Consider the following 19,695-nt stretch of genomic DNA (forward strand, 5'->3'; position numbering starts at 1 on the left):
TTAATTTTTTGTAGACTGCCATCAGGAAAACTATTGGGTGGTAAAACAGTGTCACTGTTGGTGCTGGAATAACTGCAGTAAAGTGCTCTTGTGGACCCCAGCACTTGTTGCTCCTTGATGCCAATAAAATGAATTTGCTAGGTGATGCGAGGACATAAGGCTCATTAAAGCGTCCTTGCACTCAGCGGAAGTCTCAAATATTTCCAATCCAACGTGCAGAGTATTTTCCTGGCTGTAGGTCCAATCTGTCACGCTGCTGCTCTGAGAGCATTAATGGCATTACATTTTCTTTCATTAGCAAAGAAGAGGGTCTATACAAGGGCAGTGTACTTGAGGACAATATTATGGAAATGGAAGAGGATGTAGATGAAGATGAAATGGGAGATACAATATTGCGTGAAGAGTTTGACAGAGCACTGAAAGACCAGAGTCGAAACAAGGCCCCGGGAGTAGACAACATTCCATTAGAACTACTGATGGCCTTGGGAGAGCCAGTCCTGACAAAACTCTACCATCTGGTGAGCAAGATGTACGAGACAGGCGAAATACCCTCAGATTTCAAGAAGAATATAATAATTCCAATCCCAAAGAAAGCAGGTGTTGACAGACGTGAAAATTGCCGAACTATCAGTTTAATAAGTCTCAGCTGCAAAATACTAACGCGAATTCTTTACAGACGAATGGAAAAACTGGTAGAAACCAACCTCGGGGAAGATCAGTTTGGATTCCGTAGAAATGTTGGAACACGTGAGGAAATACTGACCTTATGACTTATCTTAGAAGAAAGATTAAGGAAAGGCAAACCTACATTTCTAGCATTTGTAGACTTAGAGAAAGCTTTTGACAATGTTGACTGGAATACTCTTTTTCAAATTCTAAAGGTGACAGGGGTAAAATACAGGGAGCGAAAGGCTATTTACAATTTGTACAGAAACCAGATGGCAATTACAAAGAGTCGAGGGGCATGAAAAGGAAGCAGTGGTTGGGAAGGGAGTGAGACAGGGTTGTAGCCTCTCCCCGATGTTATTCAATCTGTACATTGAGCAAGCAGTAAAGGAAACAAAAGAAAAATTCGGAGTAGGTATTAAAATCCATGGAGAAGAAATAAAATCTTTGAGGTTTGCCGATGACATTGTAATTCTGTCAGAGACAGGAAAGGACTTGGAAGAGCAGTTGAACGGAATGGACAGTGTCTTGAAGGAGGATATAAGATGAACATCAACAAAAGCAAAACGAAGATAATGGAATGTAGTCGAATTAAGTCGTGTGATGCTGAGGAATTAGATTAGGAAATGAGACACTTAAAGTAGTAAAGGAGTTTTGCTATTTGGGGAGCAAAATAACTGATGATGGTCGAAGTAGAGAGGATATAAAATGTAGAGTGGCAATGGCAAGGAAAGTGTTTCTGAAGAAGAGAAATTTGTTAACGTCGAGTATGGATTTAAGTGTCAGGAAGTCGTTTCTGAAAGTATTTGTATGGAGTGTAGCCATGTATGGAAGTGAAACATGGACAATAAATAGTTTGGACGAGAAGAGAATAGAAGCTTTCGAAATGTGGTGCTACAGAAGAATGTTGAAGATTAGGTGGGTAGATCACGTAACTAATGAGGAGGTATTGAATAGGATTGGGGAGAAGAGAAGTTTGTGGCACAACTTTACTAGAAGAAGGGATCGGTTGGTAGGCCATGTCCTGAGGCATCAAGGGATCACAAATTTAGCATTGGAGGGCAGCGTGGAGGGTAAAAATCTTAGAGGGAGACCAAGAGATGAATACGCTAAGCAGATTCAGAAGGATGTAGGTTGCAGTAGGTACTGGGAGATGGAGGAGCTTGCACGGGATAGATTGACGTGGAGAGCTGCGTCAAACCAGTCTCAGGACTGAAGACCACAACAACAACAACAACAACAACAACAACAAACAGCAAAGAAGAAATTGAGCAAAATTTCAAGAGGAGAGACTCAAACATGGATATACTCTAACAGGAACTAGAGACAGTCATCACCTTAAGCCAACTGATAAATTAACAACAGAGTTTCAAAGAAGGTTGGTGGATTGGAAATATTTGTGAAATGTCTGCCAAGTAGAAAGCTGCATTTGTAAGCTTTATGTACCCAGTGGCCCAGCAAATGCGCTTTATTAGCTATAGAGGAGTGACAAGTGCTGAATTCCAGAACAGCACGTTATTGCCGTTATTCCAGTACTATCATGGGAAAGATCTAGCTGGCAATATAGTTTTCCTCATGACATTCTATAGCAAATTAATGAAATATATAACATAAATTCAATTAGTTTGAATTAAATATAAGCTGAGGCTTCTAAAAGACCTTCTACCTTTGGCTTCTGACAGTTAAATAAGTGCATCATTATTCTTGGAATTCTATGGAAAGAAACCTTTATCAGGCTTGGGAACCTAAGGGAAAGAAACCCACTCGAGGCTGCTATTGCACTGTTATCGGGAGTGGTCACTATGGCCATGAGGTTGTTGGTTTTCTCATTTTAAAAGAAACAAGCAGTGGTTAAGCTGCTATGGAGCTTAGCAGCACTATTTTGTATCAGTACATTGTTACACAAAATTGCTTAACTTACGAACATAATTATTAACTAGTGCTTCAATAGCACTGTACAATAATGAACATACTCAAAATTCTCTAACATACAAGGGCTATCCGCAAAGTACGTTACGTTTTGGAATTAAATATTTGTGAAAGTACTGGATAACAAGGTCGTAAAATTGTTGCGTGACAGCTGCAACAAATTGTATAAATTACCGTTAAGTTTTACACCACTGTGCAAATTTTGGTGGAGATCACAGTAGACTTACTTACTTTTTTTTTTCTGGAAAGAACATACAAGGGCTATCCACAAAGTACATTACGTTTTGGAATTAAAAATAAATAAAGTACTGGAAATTTTTTTTAATTATATACAGATGAAAGCCACACTTACATACTACTTTTCTACATAGTTGCCATTTAAATTAAGGCACTTATCGTAACGATGGACGAGCTTGGAAATTCTTTCGTAGTAAAATTCGCCCGCCTGCACCTTCAACCACGTGGTTACCTCTTCTTGAAGGTGTGTGTCGTCATCAAAAGGCTCATAGCCAACCACTTCTTCATTGCTGGGAGTAAGTGGAAGTCGCTCGGTGCCAGGTCAGGACTGTAAGGCGGATGAGGAAACAACTCCCACTTAAAAGATTCGAGAACTTCTCGAGTGGCATTTGCCGTGTGGGCCCGGGTGTTCTCGTGAATCAGCAAGATCTTTGAGCCCAACTTTTCCCTGCGCTTGTTTTGTATTGCTCTTCTGAGGTTGTGCAGAGTTTGGCAATACCTTTGAGAGTTTATTGTAGTGCCTCTTTCCAGGAAATCCACAAAAAATCACACCTTTTCTGTCCCAAAAGAAGAGGTAATCACGTGGTTGAAGGCGCAGGGGGCCGAATTTTACGACGAAGGAATTTCCAAGCTTGTCCATCGCTACGATAAGTGCCTTAATTTAAATGGCAACTATGTAGAAAAGTTGTATTTAAGTGTGGCTTTCATCTGTATATAATTAAAAAAATTTCCAGTACTTTATTTATTTTTAATTCCAAAACGTAATGTACTTTGTGGATAGCCCTTGTATGTTCTTTCCAGAAAAAAAAAGTAAGTAAGTCTACTGTGATCTCCACCAAAATTTGCACAGTGGTGTAAAACTTAACGGTAATTTATACAATTTGTTGCAGCTGTCATGCAACAATTTTACGACCTTGTTATCCAGTACTTTCACAATGCACAGTTATTTTGAAGTTTATAACCTGTTTGATTCTATAGTTACTGTAGCAGGCTGAAATGTCCAGATGAGTCATGACAATTAAATCTCCCCTCCTCCCTCGCCCTGAAATTTTTTCTGACTCGGTCTCGCTTTATAGTCATAGTACTTTAGATAACACCTTCCCCAGAAAGTATTTATCAAATGTAGATCATAGTAAGTAAAAGAAGTTAAATTTGAGTACCAGTGTTGTATTATGGCTGTATTTGCAGTGCACCTCCACCTTTTCATGGTTTTTTTTGGAGCCTTGTATGCTCGCATTGCAAAACTCAATATAGTGTTTTAGGTGGTTTAGAATGTGGTTTTTCTAATGGAAATGGTTTTGAGTTTGGTGAGCAGAAAACTTGTTTTTGATTGGCAAAGAATACCCATTTTTTTTGGCATTTTTACAAAAATTGTCAACTTTGCACTCAGTTTGTAAACTGTTGGAAAGCAGTAAAAGTATGATATTTTATATTCTTAGACCTTGTATTGGTAAGTTATGTGGAACATTTCTGAATTGTGCTGCAATTACTTAGGGAGATATAAAAAGCTAAACCTCAGTTTTTCTCAGTAATCTATGTTTTCATCCAATTTTGCTTCCAGTTATCAACGTGAAAGTTACTGAAGGAATCTCTTTTAATTATTTTGCTTAATTGCTTAAGTGAACACACAAAATTGTAAAAGTTCTAGTTTTGTTTTTATTTGTGTATTTATTTTTTAAAGAAAATGGGTGCACTGTTGATGCTGTGCGTTGGGGTCAAACAAATGACTGTATATCTGCAAGTATTATATTGATGAAAGTACAATCTTATCTGTGCTCACTGGGAACATGTGTGAATGTACATACATAATTTCAAAGAAATCTGTGATGTTCAGCTGAGATTAGACCACTTGTAAAGCAATGGTGCTAAGCTATGTCTGTAAATGCTGGGTGTCTGGGTTAAACATAGTGATATTAAAGGTAATAACTTGATGTAATTGAGATATTGATGGTATGTGTCCACAATAGTAACCAAATGTTTGTATACACATCTAATACATATTGATTTGCAGACAACTAATCTGTATTTCACTTCTCTCGAAGTGTTTCGCAGGTGTAATAATATGCTATTGCGCGAATGCGGTGGCTCGGATCTGGTAGATTGTACTGTGTGTACCAAAAACAATGTTCTACCAGTGTAACGGACTTTGCTGCAGAGTCCCCATGGCTACTGACACACATTTACATGAATAAAGCAGTTCCGTACATGAGGTACTAACTGCTGCAAGCAAGCACTGAAAACAATTTGAGTTACTGTACTTATAGAAGCAAACTACCAATAAATATCTCAATTACATCCTGAGTTATAAAATTTAATAGTATTTCATATTTAACCTAGGGATCCTTTGTAGATGACATTGGAATATTTAATGATAACCATTGATAACTGCTTACCTGTGTTATTGCTATTTTGTGTTTTAGTATGTTTGTGAGTGAAAACAATGATCTTACAGTGCATAAAAATTGTATTCTCAAGAGGTTGTCTTTTCATCCTTGTCTTGTCTGTAAACCATGGAAGAGAAATATGGTTAACACAAAATGTATTAGTGGGACAATGACCCATTTGTATTCCATACTTTCTCAAGAGTGATGGGGTGCCTGTTGATGAAGCTTTTACTTGCAGACGCAGAGATTACTGTGTTGTGTGTGGCTTGCCCAGCATCACAGCTAATAGAGCACAGATATTGACCTATAGCAATTGTGCATTTGGAGTCTTCTATGTTGATAGGCCTAATTCCCTTTATTAACATTGATTCTCAATATATGCACACACTTGTAGGGGGGGGGGGGGGAGAGAGAGAGAGATGTATGTTACGACAGGTTTTTTTTGCTTGGGGGGGGGGGGGGGAGGAGGTTTGACATCTCACGTGGAAGATAAACTGTGTGTGGGGAGGCATAAAAGTTGGTTTACATGCTTCCTAATTGCAGGTAGCATTATTGTGCTGTGCACAGTCAGTTCAGTTTTATTTGTTACTCACAATTATAATTTTGAAGTCAATTCTTGTACTTGGTGATGAGTCGCATGTGTGTTTGAGATATATATTTTTACATGTTGTATAAAAAAGGAAACAAGATTGTAATTGTGGAATATGATGGGTCATAAATATGTATGAAGCCATTTATATATGTTCTTTATTTATTAAATCCCATCTCTTAATAGGCATGCAGTGAAGTATTGATATGCAAAATTACTCTTGTAGTTGTGTGTCATTGAATTATGCTAAATTAAGAAATATGGCTATCAGAGAAAACTGAATAGGGATTCATTTTCTGGTGTCAGCACTCATCCTCATATGAGTGCCATTCATTGTTCAAAATAAAAAGTTTAGAAATATATTTTTATCTGATGTGAAAGAATTAGGGTAATTTAATGTGCTTCTTCTTTGTCACTTGTAAATCACATGGAAAATGCTCTGTAAGTGATAATTACCGTTTTATTGTGGCAAAACCCAATAAAAGTATTTTGTTTGCAGTCCTGATGACTTGGCCACTGCAATTCTTCGTAAAAAGGATCGTCCAAACAGGCTAATTGTTGAAGAAGCTGTGAGTGATGACAACTCTGTTGTTGCATTGTCACAGGTTAGTACATGTGTGCCATGAAGGCATAATCTGAAACAATTTAGTCAATATAAAATTTCAGTATTGCATATTTACCACTTTATCCAGGTTGGGAACATTGTTTCTGTGTCTTACATCCAAGTGTGTATGAATTTGTTGTTGTTGAGTGTGCCAGATTAGAATAGAAGAAAGCTTGTGTGTGTGTGTGTGTGTGTGTGTGTGTGTGTGTGTGTGTGTGTGTGTGTGTGTGTGTGGTGTGTTTCATTTGTGCAGTATGTTAGAAGATTAATATATGCATTGAAAAAGCATCACCATCACTTAAACTTGAACGCCTTGATCAGGATAGCTAACGCCCCCCAGGGGGTCCACAACTCTTTTGTGGATACGTGCGTAGCGAGCACAGGACCCCGAGCTAATGTAGCCCTCCTTCCTTTCCGGGCTGCATACCTTCCTTTTCCGCATCCTTCCCTATCCCCCATCTTCCCCCCCCCCCCCCCCCCCCCCCCACCCCCCCACCCCACCCACCTCTGGCTCTTTCCTTCCCTTTCTCCCCCTTTGGGAGTATGGTTTGTGCCTACGTCTGGAGACGGACGCTCGTAAATGTAATGCATTCTTCGCCTTCTCTGCTTGTATGTCTTCATCCTTCCTTTGTCCTTCTCTTTTCCTTACCTCTTCTCTTTACCCTTTTCGCCGCTGCGGCGTTTGAGACCTCTCTTCTTTCCTTTCCCTTTCTTTGTTTTTCCCTTTCTCTTTCTTCCTTCCTATGCGTTTCTGAAGGCCGACCCACGCATTTTCATGCGTAGCCGGCGACGAGGTAACGCGTAATTCCCCGCCCCGGGTAGACAGGTAGGACACGTACGTACCCCCTGGTAACGGCCAGGCCCAGGGAGGGGTGATTACCCGAGTTGATACCTTCCGAAAGTGCCGACTGGTCCCTCCCTCCGTCCGTTTGTCGGGAGGTGTGACCTGAGGTGTGAACAATCACCTAAGGCGGGAGTGCCCTCAGAGAGGGCCCCCACAAGGGAGGAACGCGCCATTGGAGACGCCGGTAATCATGAGGGATTCTTCCGCAATGGTTTCCTCACCTTCCACTATGTCTGCTCACAAGCGTAAGTTCACTGAGTCTCAGCCCCAGACAGTTCTTCCATCGTTGCCACAGTTCCTTGTTGTTCTCGGTCTGATGAAGGTCACGACTTCTCCACGGTCAACCCTTTCATTATTCAGAAAGGTGTCGACGCAATTGCAGGTCCTGCAAAGTCTTGTTCCAGATTACGGAATGGCACCTTGTTAGAAACAGTGAGTGCCCTCCAGGCACAAAAATTGCTGCGTACTTCACTTCTCCACACCTTCCCTGTCCGGGTGGAACCGCACCGTACTTTAAATTCCTCGCGTGGAGTCGTTTATACACGCTCCCTCGACGGATTGTCTGACGACGAAATTCAGCACAACCTGTCGGACCAGGGCGTAACGGCTGTTCATAGAGTTATGAAAAGGGTTGACACGAACATCATTCCAACCCGCACTGTCTTCTTGACATTTGACAAAGTTCAACTCCCATCCAAAATCAAAGCAGGCTATGAGATAATTTCCGTTCGCCCTTACGTCCCAAATCCTACGCGTTGCTATCGGTGTCAGCGGTTCAATCACACCAGCCAGTCCTGTTCCAATCTGGCCAAATGTGTTGTGTGGCAAGGATGCCCATGAGGGTGCTTGTCCACCTCCATCCCCTCGCTGCATCAACTGTATGGGTGACCACGCTGCTTCCTCTCGAGATTGCCCCATTTTTATAGACGAAAAGCTCATCCAGGAAATCAGAGTGAAGGAAAAGGTGTCGACCTTTGCTGCTCGAAAATTATTCGCCAGTCGACAGCCCACCGTGCCTCAGACAGGAAAATACAGCACTGTCCTTGTTTCTCCTTGGCCAACAAAGGAGGCGGCCACGCAGACTTGCGACCTCACCTTTAGTGCCACGGTCGTCAGATCGGCCAGCGCAAAGATCGCCCGTTCAACCTCACCACTTTCGCCTGCCCACTCTACGGCTCACCCTTCATCGGGTTCTGCTAAATCTCGAGCCCAAAAGTCAGGCACCAAGACTTCGAAAAAAGAGCATACTCGTGAAGATTTTGTACGTACCCCAACTTCACAACCATCAGTTCCTCCTTCATCTAAACATCATATTTCCAAGAAGGCTAATAAGAAACCCAGTTCATCTCCTCCTCCGCCAAGGCGTGTCTCATCTACAGCACCACCTGGCGGAAATCGCCCTCGGCCGTCTTCTGTGTCGCCGAGGCGCACTGCTGGCGGCTGATCAACCGGCCGATCGCTGGTGGCAGGAGCTGCTCCTGAACAACCTATGGATCAGGATCTTCTGCCTTCGGCTGAATGCCATTCCATGCTGTCGGTCGCAAGCTCTGAGCAGTCGTTGAGTTAACGGCAACCTTGGTCACATTCCTCCATTTTCTGTTCACCCTATGTCCATTATCCACTGGAATATCTGCGGCATTCGAGCCAATCGGGATGAATTGTCGATCCTCTTACGATCCTACTCGCCGGTCATCTTCTGTCTTCAGGAAGCAAAGCTGCGTCCCCATGACCGCTTTGTTCTCCCACATTTTCAGTCCGTCCGATTTGATCTCCCCTCTGTTGAAGGCACTCCAGCTCATGGAGGACTCATGATTCTTCTCCATGATACTCTCCATTATCACCCAATCCACTTAAACACTTCCTTCCAAGCTGCCGCTGTCTGTCTTTCCCTTTCTGGATATACCTTTTGTCTTTGTACCGTATACATTCCATCGTCCACACCAATGGCACGAGCTGATCTCCTTCATCTTCTTGGTCAGCTTCCACCCCCCTATTTGCTGGTTGGGGACTTCAATGCCCACCACCCGCTTTGGGGATCTCCACAGCCTTGTCACGTGGCTCACTATTGCTAGACGTCTTCCACCAAGCAGATCTAGTTTGCCTCAACACTGGGTCCCTACATTTTTGTCTGCCTCCACGACAAATTTCTCTCATTTGGACCTATCGGTCGGTACTGTTCCGCTAGCTCGGCGCTTCGAATGGTTCGCCCTTGATGATACACACTCGAGTGATCACTTTCCATGTGTCCTTAGACTGCATCCTCAACTGCCCTATATGCGCCCGCGACGCTGGAAGTTTGCCCAAGCCGATGAGACACTTTTTTCGTCTCTAGCGACATTCGATGACCGTCACTTTCCTAGCGTCGCCGATGAGGTCACACATATTACTGACGTTATTCTTACAGCTGCGGAATGTTCAATGCCACGCACCTCCGAATTGCCGCGGTGCCCCCCAGTTCCTTGGTGGAACGAGGCATGCCGTGACTCAGTACGTGAGCGGCGACATGCTCTTCGCGTTTCCCGCCACCATCCTACTTTGGCCAACTGTATCTGCAATAAGCAGTTCTGTGCGCGATGCCGTCGCATCATCCGCGATAGCAAGAAGGCAAGCTGGAAATTCTTTATTAGCTCATTTAACACCTTCACTCCCTCCTCGGTAGTTTGGAGTCGGATTCGACGGTTATCTGGTGCGCCTAGTTTCTCCCCGGTCTCTGGGCTCACTGTCGCGCGTGATACGTTAGTGGCCCCGTCGTAATTTCTAACTCCTTGGATAACACTTTGCTGAGATTTCGAGCTCTTCAAATTACCCGCCAGTGTTTCTCCCGAAGAAACGTGCAGCGGAAGTGCAACCTCTTGCTTTCTTCTCTCAAAATCGCGAAAGCTATAATACTGTTTTCTCCATGCGGGAACTCCAACATGCACTCTATTCTTCTCGCTCCTCCGCCCCAGGACCGGATGGTATCCACATCCAAATGTTGCTGCATTTATCAACCCATAGTCTGCGTTACCTCCTTCGCATTTATAATCGAATTTGGACCGACAGTACTTTTCCTAGACGATGGTGGGAAGCTATCGTCGTTCCTGTTCCGAAACCTGGAAAGGACAAACATCTCCCTTGTAGCTATCGCCCCATTTCTCTCAAGAGTAGTGTATGTAAGGTTTTGGAGCGTGTGGTGAATTGCTGTTTAGCTTGGTGGCTGGAGTCCCGCAGTCTTTTAACACCAGCCCAATGCGGTTTCCGAAAGCATCGGTCTGCAGTTGACCATCTTGTTTCTCTCTCCACTTATATCATGAACAATTTTCTCCGGAAACGCCAAACAGTAGCAATATTTTTTGATCTGGAGAGAGCATACGATACCTGTTGGAGGACAGGCATCCTCCGCACACTGGGGCTTTCGAGGTCGGCTGCCCCTTTTTCTTAGCGAATTTATGGCAGAGCGCACATTTAGAGTGTGGGTGAACACTACTCTCTCCTGTACTTTCTCCCAAGAAAACGGGGTACCCCAGGGTCCGTGCTAAGTGTTGTACTGTTTGCTATTGCCATAAATCCAATTATGGATTGTCTCCTTCCTGATGTCTCGGGCTCCCTCTTTGTGGACGATTTTGCGATCTTCTACAGCTCTTAACGGACCAGCCTTCTTGAACGACGTCTTCAACGATGTCTCGATCGCCTCTACTCTTGGAGCACCGAAACCGGCTTCCGTTTTTCTCCCAGTAAGACCGTTTGTGTTAATTTTTGGCGACGTAAGGAGTTTCTTCCACCCTCCTTACATCTAGGACCTGTCAACCTTCCGTTTTCGGACGTTGCTAAATTCTTGGGTCTTATGTTTGACAGAAAACTGTGCTGGTCCTCCCACGTTTCCTATCTTTCGGCTCGCTGTCTGCGATCGCTGAACACCCTCCGTGTGCTGAATGGTACCTCCTGGGGAGCGGACCGAGTGGTCCTTCTCCGCCTCTATTGCGCCTTAGTGCGCTCGAAATTGGACTATGGAAGCATAGTTTACTCCTCCGCTCGGCTGTCTATTCTTCGTCGTCTCGACTCTATCCACCACTGTGGATTACGTTTAGTGTCTGGAGCTTTTTACACCAGCCCTGTGGAAAGCCTTTATGCTGAGACTGCTGAACCTCCCATTGAAGTTGTGCGCCACTTCCATGCCTGCTAATCCAGCCCATGACATTTTTTTCGACGCCTCGTTTGATGTAGGGTATGCAGGCCGCCCCTCCTCCCTACTACCACCGGGAGTCCGCTTCCGTCAACTGCTCCATTCTCTTTCCTTCCGCTTTCCTAAAACCTTCTTGACAACTTGGGGTACAGCACTGCCTTGGTTCCATCCCCGGATCTGCCTGCTCCGTGACCTTTTTCAATTTCCCAAGGATGGTACCCCTTCACTTGTTTATCATCGGGCATTTTCTGCTCTATGTGCACAAATAAAGGAAGCCGCATTTATTTACACCGATGGCTCGAAAACATCGTTAGGTGTAGGGAGTGCCTATATTGTTGGCAACACCCCAAATCAATTTCGGCTTCCCGACCAGTGTTCGGTTTATACTGCGGAGCGTTATGCTGTTCTCCAGGCTGTCCACTACATCCGCCGCCATCAGCGGATACAGTATGTTATCTCCTCAGATTCTCTCAGCTCTCTCCTCAGCCTCCAAGCTCTTACCCTGTGCACCCTCTGGTCCACCGGATTCAGGACTGTCTTCGCTTGCTCCGCCTGGAGGGCGTCTCGGTGGCGTTCCTCTGGCTCCCGGGACACGTTGGTATCTGTGAAAATGAGGCGGCCGATATTGCGGCCAAGGCTGCAGTCTCTCTTCTTCGGCCAGCTATTCAGTTGATTCCCTTCGCCGATCTACGGAGCATTTTATGTCGCCGTGTTGTTCTTTTATGGCACACACATTGGTCGACACTTCCCCATAATAAATTCCGGGACGTGAAAGCTCTTCCTTGTGCTTGGACCTCTTCCTCCCGAACGCGTCGTCGGGAGGAGGTAATTTTAACTAGACTCCGGATAGGGCACTGTCTTTTTAGCGATCCTCCCCCACTCTGTCCCCACTGCTCTCAGCTGTGGACGGTAAGACACCTTTTAATTGAGTGCCCCTATTTTACTCCGTTACGCGCCGGCCTACAGCTGTCGCCTGATATATCGTCAATTTTAGCAGATGACACGCGCTCGGCCGATCGCATTCTCGGTTTATTAGTGCCAGTGAAATGACGTCAGTCATTTGAAGCTTTTAGTTTCTCCAATTTTTTGAGTTTCGTTTCCATAGCTGCTGGTTTCCATTTTCGGTTTTTACTGTTTCCTAAGTCACTGACCGAGCGCTAATGACCATAGCAGTTTTGGGCCTAAAAAAGAGAGAGAGAGAGAGAGAGAGAGAGAGAGAGAGAGAGAGAGAGAGAGAGAGAGGGGAGAAGAAGAAGAAGAAGATAGCTAACGCACACACTGCTCTGTATCACAGTGGGGAAGATATTCCATGATCAGGATGTGACTGGCAAGGGGTGAAAAGGTAGTGGCCTAAATTTTCTGTTCACCATTCCTTGTGCTACTGTTCTGTAGTTAATTTGAAACCAGTGCCTTGGAGTAAGAGTATGTGATATTGTTACTGGGTGATCTATTTGTCAGGTGGGTATGTGAAGTATGTTATTAAAAAGTATTAAGTTACGTTCCATCACTGGATTTTATCCTTTTTCATAAATGACAGCTTAAAACAATATAAGCCTTTCACACTACTCAGTTACTTGTATGAAACTTGTGCCATATTGTCTGCCACTCGAGTAAATAAAATCTGTGTGTGAGTGAACTTGTGTATGCTAAAGACAGAGTGGAAAAACTTTTCCATTTCCATGTATAATACACTATTAAGTGATGCTATTGCCTGTACATCCATGGCTAAAGCTAGTCACAAATTGTACACAAATGAGCCACGTCCATTATCAACATACTTTGCTTGGTCAACCTGAAAATGTAATTACTGGATAATGTCCTCTATTGCAGCTCTGGCAATCGTTTTAAGATATGTAATAATTCAGATATTATGTGGAGAAGATATATTGGAAATTAACATATAATGTTTATGGTGTGCTTTGCTCTTTCAGGCCAAAATGGATGAACTGCAACTGTTCAGGGGAGACTCTGTTCTTCTGAAAGGAAAACGGCGAAAAGAAACTGTATGCATTGTTCTGTCAGATGACAGCTGCCCAGATGAAAAAATACGGATGAACCGTGTTGTTAGGAATAATTTGAGAGTCCGATTATCAGATATTGTCTCAGTCCAGTCATGTCCTGATGTTAAATATGGCAAAAGGATACATGTTCTCCCAATTGATGACACAGTTGAAGGCTTAACTGGGTAAGAAAATAATTCAAATTTTCATGTTTAATGGCATTGTATCTTCTAAATTTTGTCAGCTTCTGAAGAAATACACACAGAAATCTGATTTGGTTCATAATGTTTTTGCTTTCAGGGGTCTATTTTTTTGTGTATACTATTGCATGAACTTTGTGCCTTTCAAATACAGTGACTTAGTTTTTCATATGTATATGACTATTTTAGGAATTTGTTTGAGGTATATCTCAAACCATATTTCCTTGAAGCGTACCGACCCATACACAAGGATGATACTTTCATTGTACGAGGCGGCATGAGGGCTGTGGAATTCAAAGTAGTTGAAACTGATCCTTCGCCATATTGCATTGTTGCTCCAGACACAGTAATTCATTGTGAGGGAGATCCAATAAAACGTGAGGTATCAAATTTGTACTATTGTTTAATTTCACCTAATAAGCAATACTTTTCTATGCATATTTATACATTCAAACAATTGAAGACATTTGTAAAACAATTTTTGTGTGCTTAGGAAGAAGAGGAGGCATTGAATGCTGTCGGCTATGATGATATAGGTGGTTGCAGGAAACAGCTTGCACAAATAAAAGAGATGGTTGAATTGCCGTTACGTCACCCGAGTCTCTTCAAAGCCATAGGTGTCAAACCACCTCGAGGCATACTGCTTTATGGGCCTCCTGGTACAGGAAAGACACTAATTGCTCGTGCAGTAGCCAATGAAACAGGAGCATTTTTCTTTCTCATAAATGGTTGGTGACATATTTTGAGCTTATTGCATTAATAAAAATTGCTATATAAATTTTACACTTTTTTCTGTTTTGCGGATATCAACTGTAAAGTTTTGCTGGTACACCAATGTTTCTTTTTTTTTTTTTTTTTTTTTTTTTTTTTTTAAATCAAGTGAAATTGTAACTACTACTGATACACACATTTTTAAAAAAGCTGTCCCAGCTTACTTAATTGTTGGTTTTTTCCTTGGGGAAGAGAAGAACGATAGATTAGGAAAGGTTGGAAAGAAGGGCAGGTTGCTTGGATCACAAATTGTGTGGGTCTCTCTTAATGTTTGGTCTAACTATTTGGATCCTACAATTTGATCTCAGTAATTAACTTTCCAACACAGGTGGATAAAGACAGTAAGACACTGATTGATAATGTTTCCTTTGGTGAAGCTCAAAGCAATAAAGTAACTGTTTACCAAGTAACAAATGCTTTCTCTGATTATGATGCACAGTTAGTTATGATGAATAAGATATTGCCTTACAACACGAATACTCCTTAGTGGAAATCAGTTTAAATGACTCCATGACAAATGTTTTTAAGAATGGTTTACAGGAGATGACCTAGGGTGAAATTTGTATCGAACCAAATGACAACATAAAATTTAATCTGTTCCATGACAAAATTGTCATTATTTTAAAATAGCTCTCCACATAAGCTTATCAGAAACAGCAATGTTAAAAAACTGTGGGTCACTAGAGGGATTAAAGTATCTTGTGAAAGAATAAGGGAAATGTCTTTTGGCTAAAAGAAGTAGGGATCCTGCAGTACTCAAAATTGCTAAAGAGAGAGTTGTTAAAAATCAAGGAACATGCACATAATGTGAGAAATAAGTAATTTCAATAATAGACTTACGCCTATATGTAATGTTGTGAAACAAGAGGAAGACAACCAGCCTCATAAAGACATCACTATTGAACTGAATAGAAGGGTTATAAATAATGAGTAATGAGTAGCAAATGTATTTAATAACCAGTTCTTAAATATAATAGAAAGTGTAGGGACAAACAGTTACAGAAAAATCACGTAAGTGTGTTGAAAAAATTAATTCTAATAAAATCCAATCAAATGAATGTATAACCAATTTCTTCTTCTTCTGAAATTAGGAAAATTGTATGGTATCTGAAAAATAATAAAAATAAAAGCTCATCTGGTTGTGATGGTGTTTCTAACAAGAGTACTAAAGATTTATTCCCGTATAATAAGCCTGGTCTAATCTGAAATACATAATGCATCACTAACTCAAAGCATTTTTCCAGAGGTACTGCCATTCTTAAATCCCTCTAAAAAGATAACTAGTGACCTGTTTCACTGCTGACACCACTTTTCAAAATTTTTGAGATGATGGTGTATTATAGAATATCTCATCTTATTAATAATATTATGAAAAGGAAAGTTGCCACTCACCATACAACTGAGACGCAGATAGGTACAACAAAAAGACTGTCATTATTATTAACAGTAATATCCTCAGCAAGTCGCAGTTTGTATTTCATTTACTAACAAGGGAACCTCCCCATCGCACCCCCCTCAGATTTAGTTACAATTTGGCGCAGTGGATAGGCCTTGAAAAACTGAACACAGATCAATCGAGAAAACAGGAAGAAGTTGTGTGGAACTATGAAAAAATAAGCAAAATATACAAACTGAGTAGCCCATGGGCAACATCAAGGATGATGTGATCATGGGCGCGACGTGGTCCCGTGGTTAGCGTGAGCAGCTGTGGAGCGAGAGGTCCTTGGTTAAAGTGTTCCCTCGAGCGGAAATTTTACTTACTTTATTTTTGCAAAGTTATGATCTGTCCTTTTGTTCATTGATGTCTCTGTTCACTGTAATAAGTTTAGTGTGTGTGTTGCGACCGCACCGCAAAACCGTGCGATTAGTAGACAAAAGGACGTGCCTCTCCAATGGGAACCGAAAATATTTGATTGCAAGGTCATAGGTCAACCAATTCCTCCACAGGAAAACACGTCTGATATATTCTATACGACACTAGTGATGGCATGTGCGTCACATGACGAATGTGTTGTCGACCCACCTAACTTGCACACTTGGCGAATGGATAAAAAGATTCTTCTACCTTGCCCGATTTAGGTTTTCTTGTGGATGTGATAATCACTTCCAAAAAAGTGATGAAAACATAAGAGTGTCACATAAACTGTAACAAATGAATGCAACAGTTTCACAGTCGCACAGTTTTCTCTGTGCTCTGTCAAAACATATGTTTTTAACTTTTTCAAATTTTTCCGTGTGTAGACCGTCAAATCCTGCATATGTCCAAGCAAATCTGAACATGTCCTAGAATTTCGGAGAGCGAAGTTGATTATGTGCGAGTGCCTGAACTTTGATAATTGTCTGAAAATAAAAAATTAAAATTATCACTCGAAGGAAGACTTTGAACCAAGGACCTCTCATTCCGCAGCTGCTCACGCTGACCACGGTACCACGACGCTCCTGTGCTCACATCGCCTTTAATGTTGTCCATGGACTACTCAGTTTGTATATTGCTTATTTTTTCATACTTCCACACAACTTCTTCCTGTTTTCTCGATTGATCTGTGTTCAGTTTTTCAAGGCCTATCCACTATGCCAACTTATAGCTAAATCTGAGGGGGGGTGCGATGGGGAGGTTCCCTTGTAAGAATGTTATTTACATGTTTATTCATCAGATATTAAGAGTGTTGGATAATAAAATAGTGTCAGTTGGTATTTTTTGTGACCTATCTAAGGTTTTTTGTGTTAATCACAGTATTCTCAGAGATAGATTGAAGTTTTATGGAATTGTTGGTATAGCCAACCAGTGAATGATGTTATATCTAACCAAAATATTGCAGAAAGTTGTACTTAGTAATTCAAGGAGTGTATCTGGGGACAATGCTGAGCACAAAGAAATCACATGTGAGGTCCCCAAAGCCCAGTCTAGTACCTCTTTTATTCTTCAGTGTAAACGATCTTCTGTCTACTGTACAGTTAACAGAATTTTTTTTTAAGATAACTCTAGAGCATTTTAGTCAATCCAAGCATATATACAGAAACAGAAGGGGCAAACAAAGTTCATAAGTGTCGTTGACTAGTTTTCTTGGAATGGTCTCGCCCTTAGTTTAAAAAAATGCAACATATTCAATTCTGCACATTTAGTAGTACTACACTAATTATATTATCAGTGTAACACATGGCAAGGAAATAATAAATAAGGTGGCAATTTCAAAATTTGTAGGTGTCCATATTTATGAGAATTTAAATTGGAAAAAGCACATTTTGGAACTCGTAAAGCAGCTTAGTTCAGCCACATTTGCATTTAGAATCATTGCAAATCTTGGGAATGAGAAAGTTGATGTATTTTTATTTAATGTCATATAGAATAATTTTGTGGGGTAACTTATCTTTAAACAAGATAAGCAGGGCAGTAGATAGTGTAGAACTGGTCATGTGATTTTCCACGGCTTATGTAAGTCAAGAGTCATTTTGGTGCATACGTACTAATTTGCTATATGGATTCAGTGCAGTGCAGTGCAGTAAGGCACATTGTCATGATGATGTGACAAAATGGCAGAAAGGAGTTATCGTCTTTGGCTATGCCCTTGACCAAACCATGAGTAAAGCCAGTATTACGTGATCCACCTGTCATATAAAAGTCTGCATCAACACCCCAAGCACACAAGTCTAAAACTTCCAGCTTCTTTTTGGTAGCTCTAGTACACAATATACCTAACTTGTAAGTCTGCACCAGCACCCCAGGGATACACAGTCGTACCTGCAGGCTTGTTTATTTGTTGAATGTGTAATTTAATATTTTTATGAAGCTACTATTTACTCAATAGTGAAATTTTCTGTGTTGTATGTTCATATTTATTAAGCACTTACTGTTGTGTTGTGCAGCTAGAAAGAAATTACATTACGGTTATACAGAATTATGAACTAAAGTGTTAGTTCATGCCGTTCAGGTACAAGCAAATGATTTAGTCTACCTTTCACATTATTTGTATGTGGAGGACACAATTATCCATGCAGCACTTGTGTGACAGTGGCTGCTGTAGTCATTAGAAGGGTAGAATGACAGCTTAATGCTAGGAGTAGGAATTAGGTTGGCTGGGAAGTGTGTGTGAAGGCAGAGACACATACTCCCTCTTAATGAAAGATCCACAGAAATTTAGGAACTTCGTCAGAATGGATTTGTCTTGGTTTGACAAGCTGGTATTGATTTACATTAGGGGTTCTTGCAACTGACACAGTAATGAGGGAACCATCACATACTCTGTTTCCGTAATTTTATTTTGTGTGTGTGTGTGTGTGTGTGTGTGTGTGAATGTGTGTGTGTGTGTGTGTGTGAGTGCGCGCGCGCGCGCCTGTCACTCTTCAGCTTGGCACAGTAGTGTGACCTCAATGATGGAAAAGGGCTTTTACAGTCCTCGATATTCGTGGTCAGCACAACCCTTCCAACTCTTGTGGCTATCCTCACAACATTTTGCTTTCTGGCATACTGAAATAACACAAAACATGCAATCAGAACCCATACATGTTGTGATATGTCCACACGTGTATTGTAAAATTATATGCACATTTGTGTAAATGTATAAAGTCAACATTAAGCATTTGTTGCCATACCATATTATGGTACATTGTATCTTAAGGAATCGGACACCTTTCCTTGTTGTGTTAGATATACAGCTTTTCTCAACGACAATACAAAAAAGAGAATTTTCATTTGTTTTATTACTGTATTTATAAAAAAAATTACTCGCCGAAAAATGTGTAGGATATCTTGTCTGCTGGCCACAGATGAAAACAGTAACAATCAGAAAGCCCGCCTGATATGCCGCATGTGCGTGTGTGCATCTCCTCTACTGTGCATGCATGGATCCATGACAGACAGAAAGGCTCCTATTTCTCCATGGCAGATAAACAATTTGTTAAAATCATAGCTTCACCTTTTCTGCCATTAGGTGGCAGGCTGTCTACACACGACTTGTTCACTTTAGATATGTTATGTAACACTGGCTTACATAGTTGCCTAATGTGGTGGTGTACGTCTGTTGTGTCATCCAGCTCTGATGAGTTGCTATGTTTCCTCTCTTCAAATGATACAGTTGTTGAGTATACAGACAGCATGATGAAGCACTTAACCCTCAGTGCATGGAGGGATCAGAAGGTGGTTTCTTCTCTCTTCCCCCCCCCCCCCCCCCCCCCCCCCCCCCCCTGTACTAAGACTTCGACCAACTCATTCCAGTTACTGTGAATATAGACGAGGTCAATTGATTTCACAGTTCTGTCACAGTGTTACGAAAAAAAGGTATGTTCATGATGAGTATACTATTTGTACACTC

The 19,695-nt window shown here is 41.7% G+C and overlaps 1 protein-coding gene across 1 annotated transcript in view; it reads left to right on the top strand.

Annotated features, from left to right (window-relative positions):
- Positions 1-19,695, top strand: part of LOC126484614 (transitional endoplasmic reticulum ATPase TER94) — a 58,727-nt gene that overhangs the window by 9,986 nt on the left and 29,046 nt on the right. Inside the window, exons 2-5 of the mRNA XM_050108199.1 lie at positions 6,305-6,410; positions 13,347-13,600; positions 13,805-13,997; positions 14,109-14,343. Of these exons, the coding sequence (XP_049964156.1) occupies positions 6,305-6,410; positions 13,347-13,600; positions 13,805-13,997; positions 14,109-14,343 (788 nt within the window). The remainder of the gene's footprint in view (positions 1-6,304; positions 6,411-13,346; positions 13,601-13,804; positions 13,998-14,108; positions 14,344-19,695) is intronic.

Source organism: Schistocerca serialis, chromosome 6, assembly GCF_023864345.2.
Source record: "Schistocerca serialis cubense isolate TAMUIC-IGC-003099 chromosome 6, iqSchSeri2.2, whole genome shotgun sequence".
In the NCBI taxonomy this organism is placed as follows: domain Eukaryota; kingdom Metazoa; phylum Arthropoda; class Insecta; order Orthoptera; family Acrididae; genus Schistocerca; species Schistocerca serialis.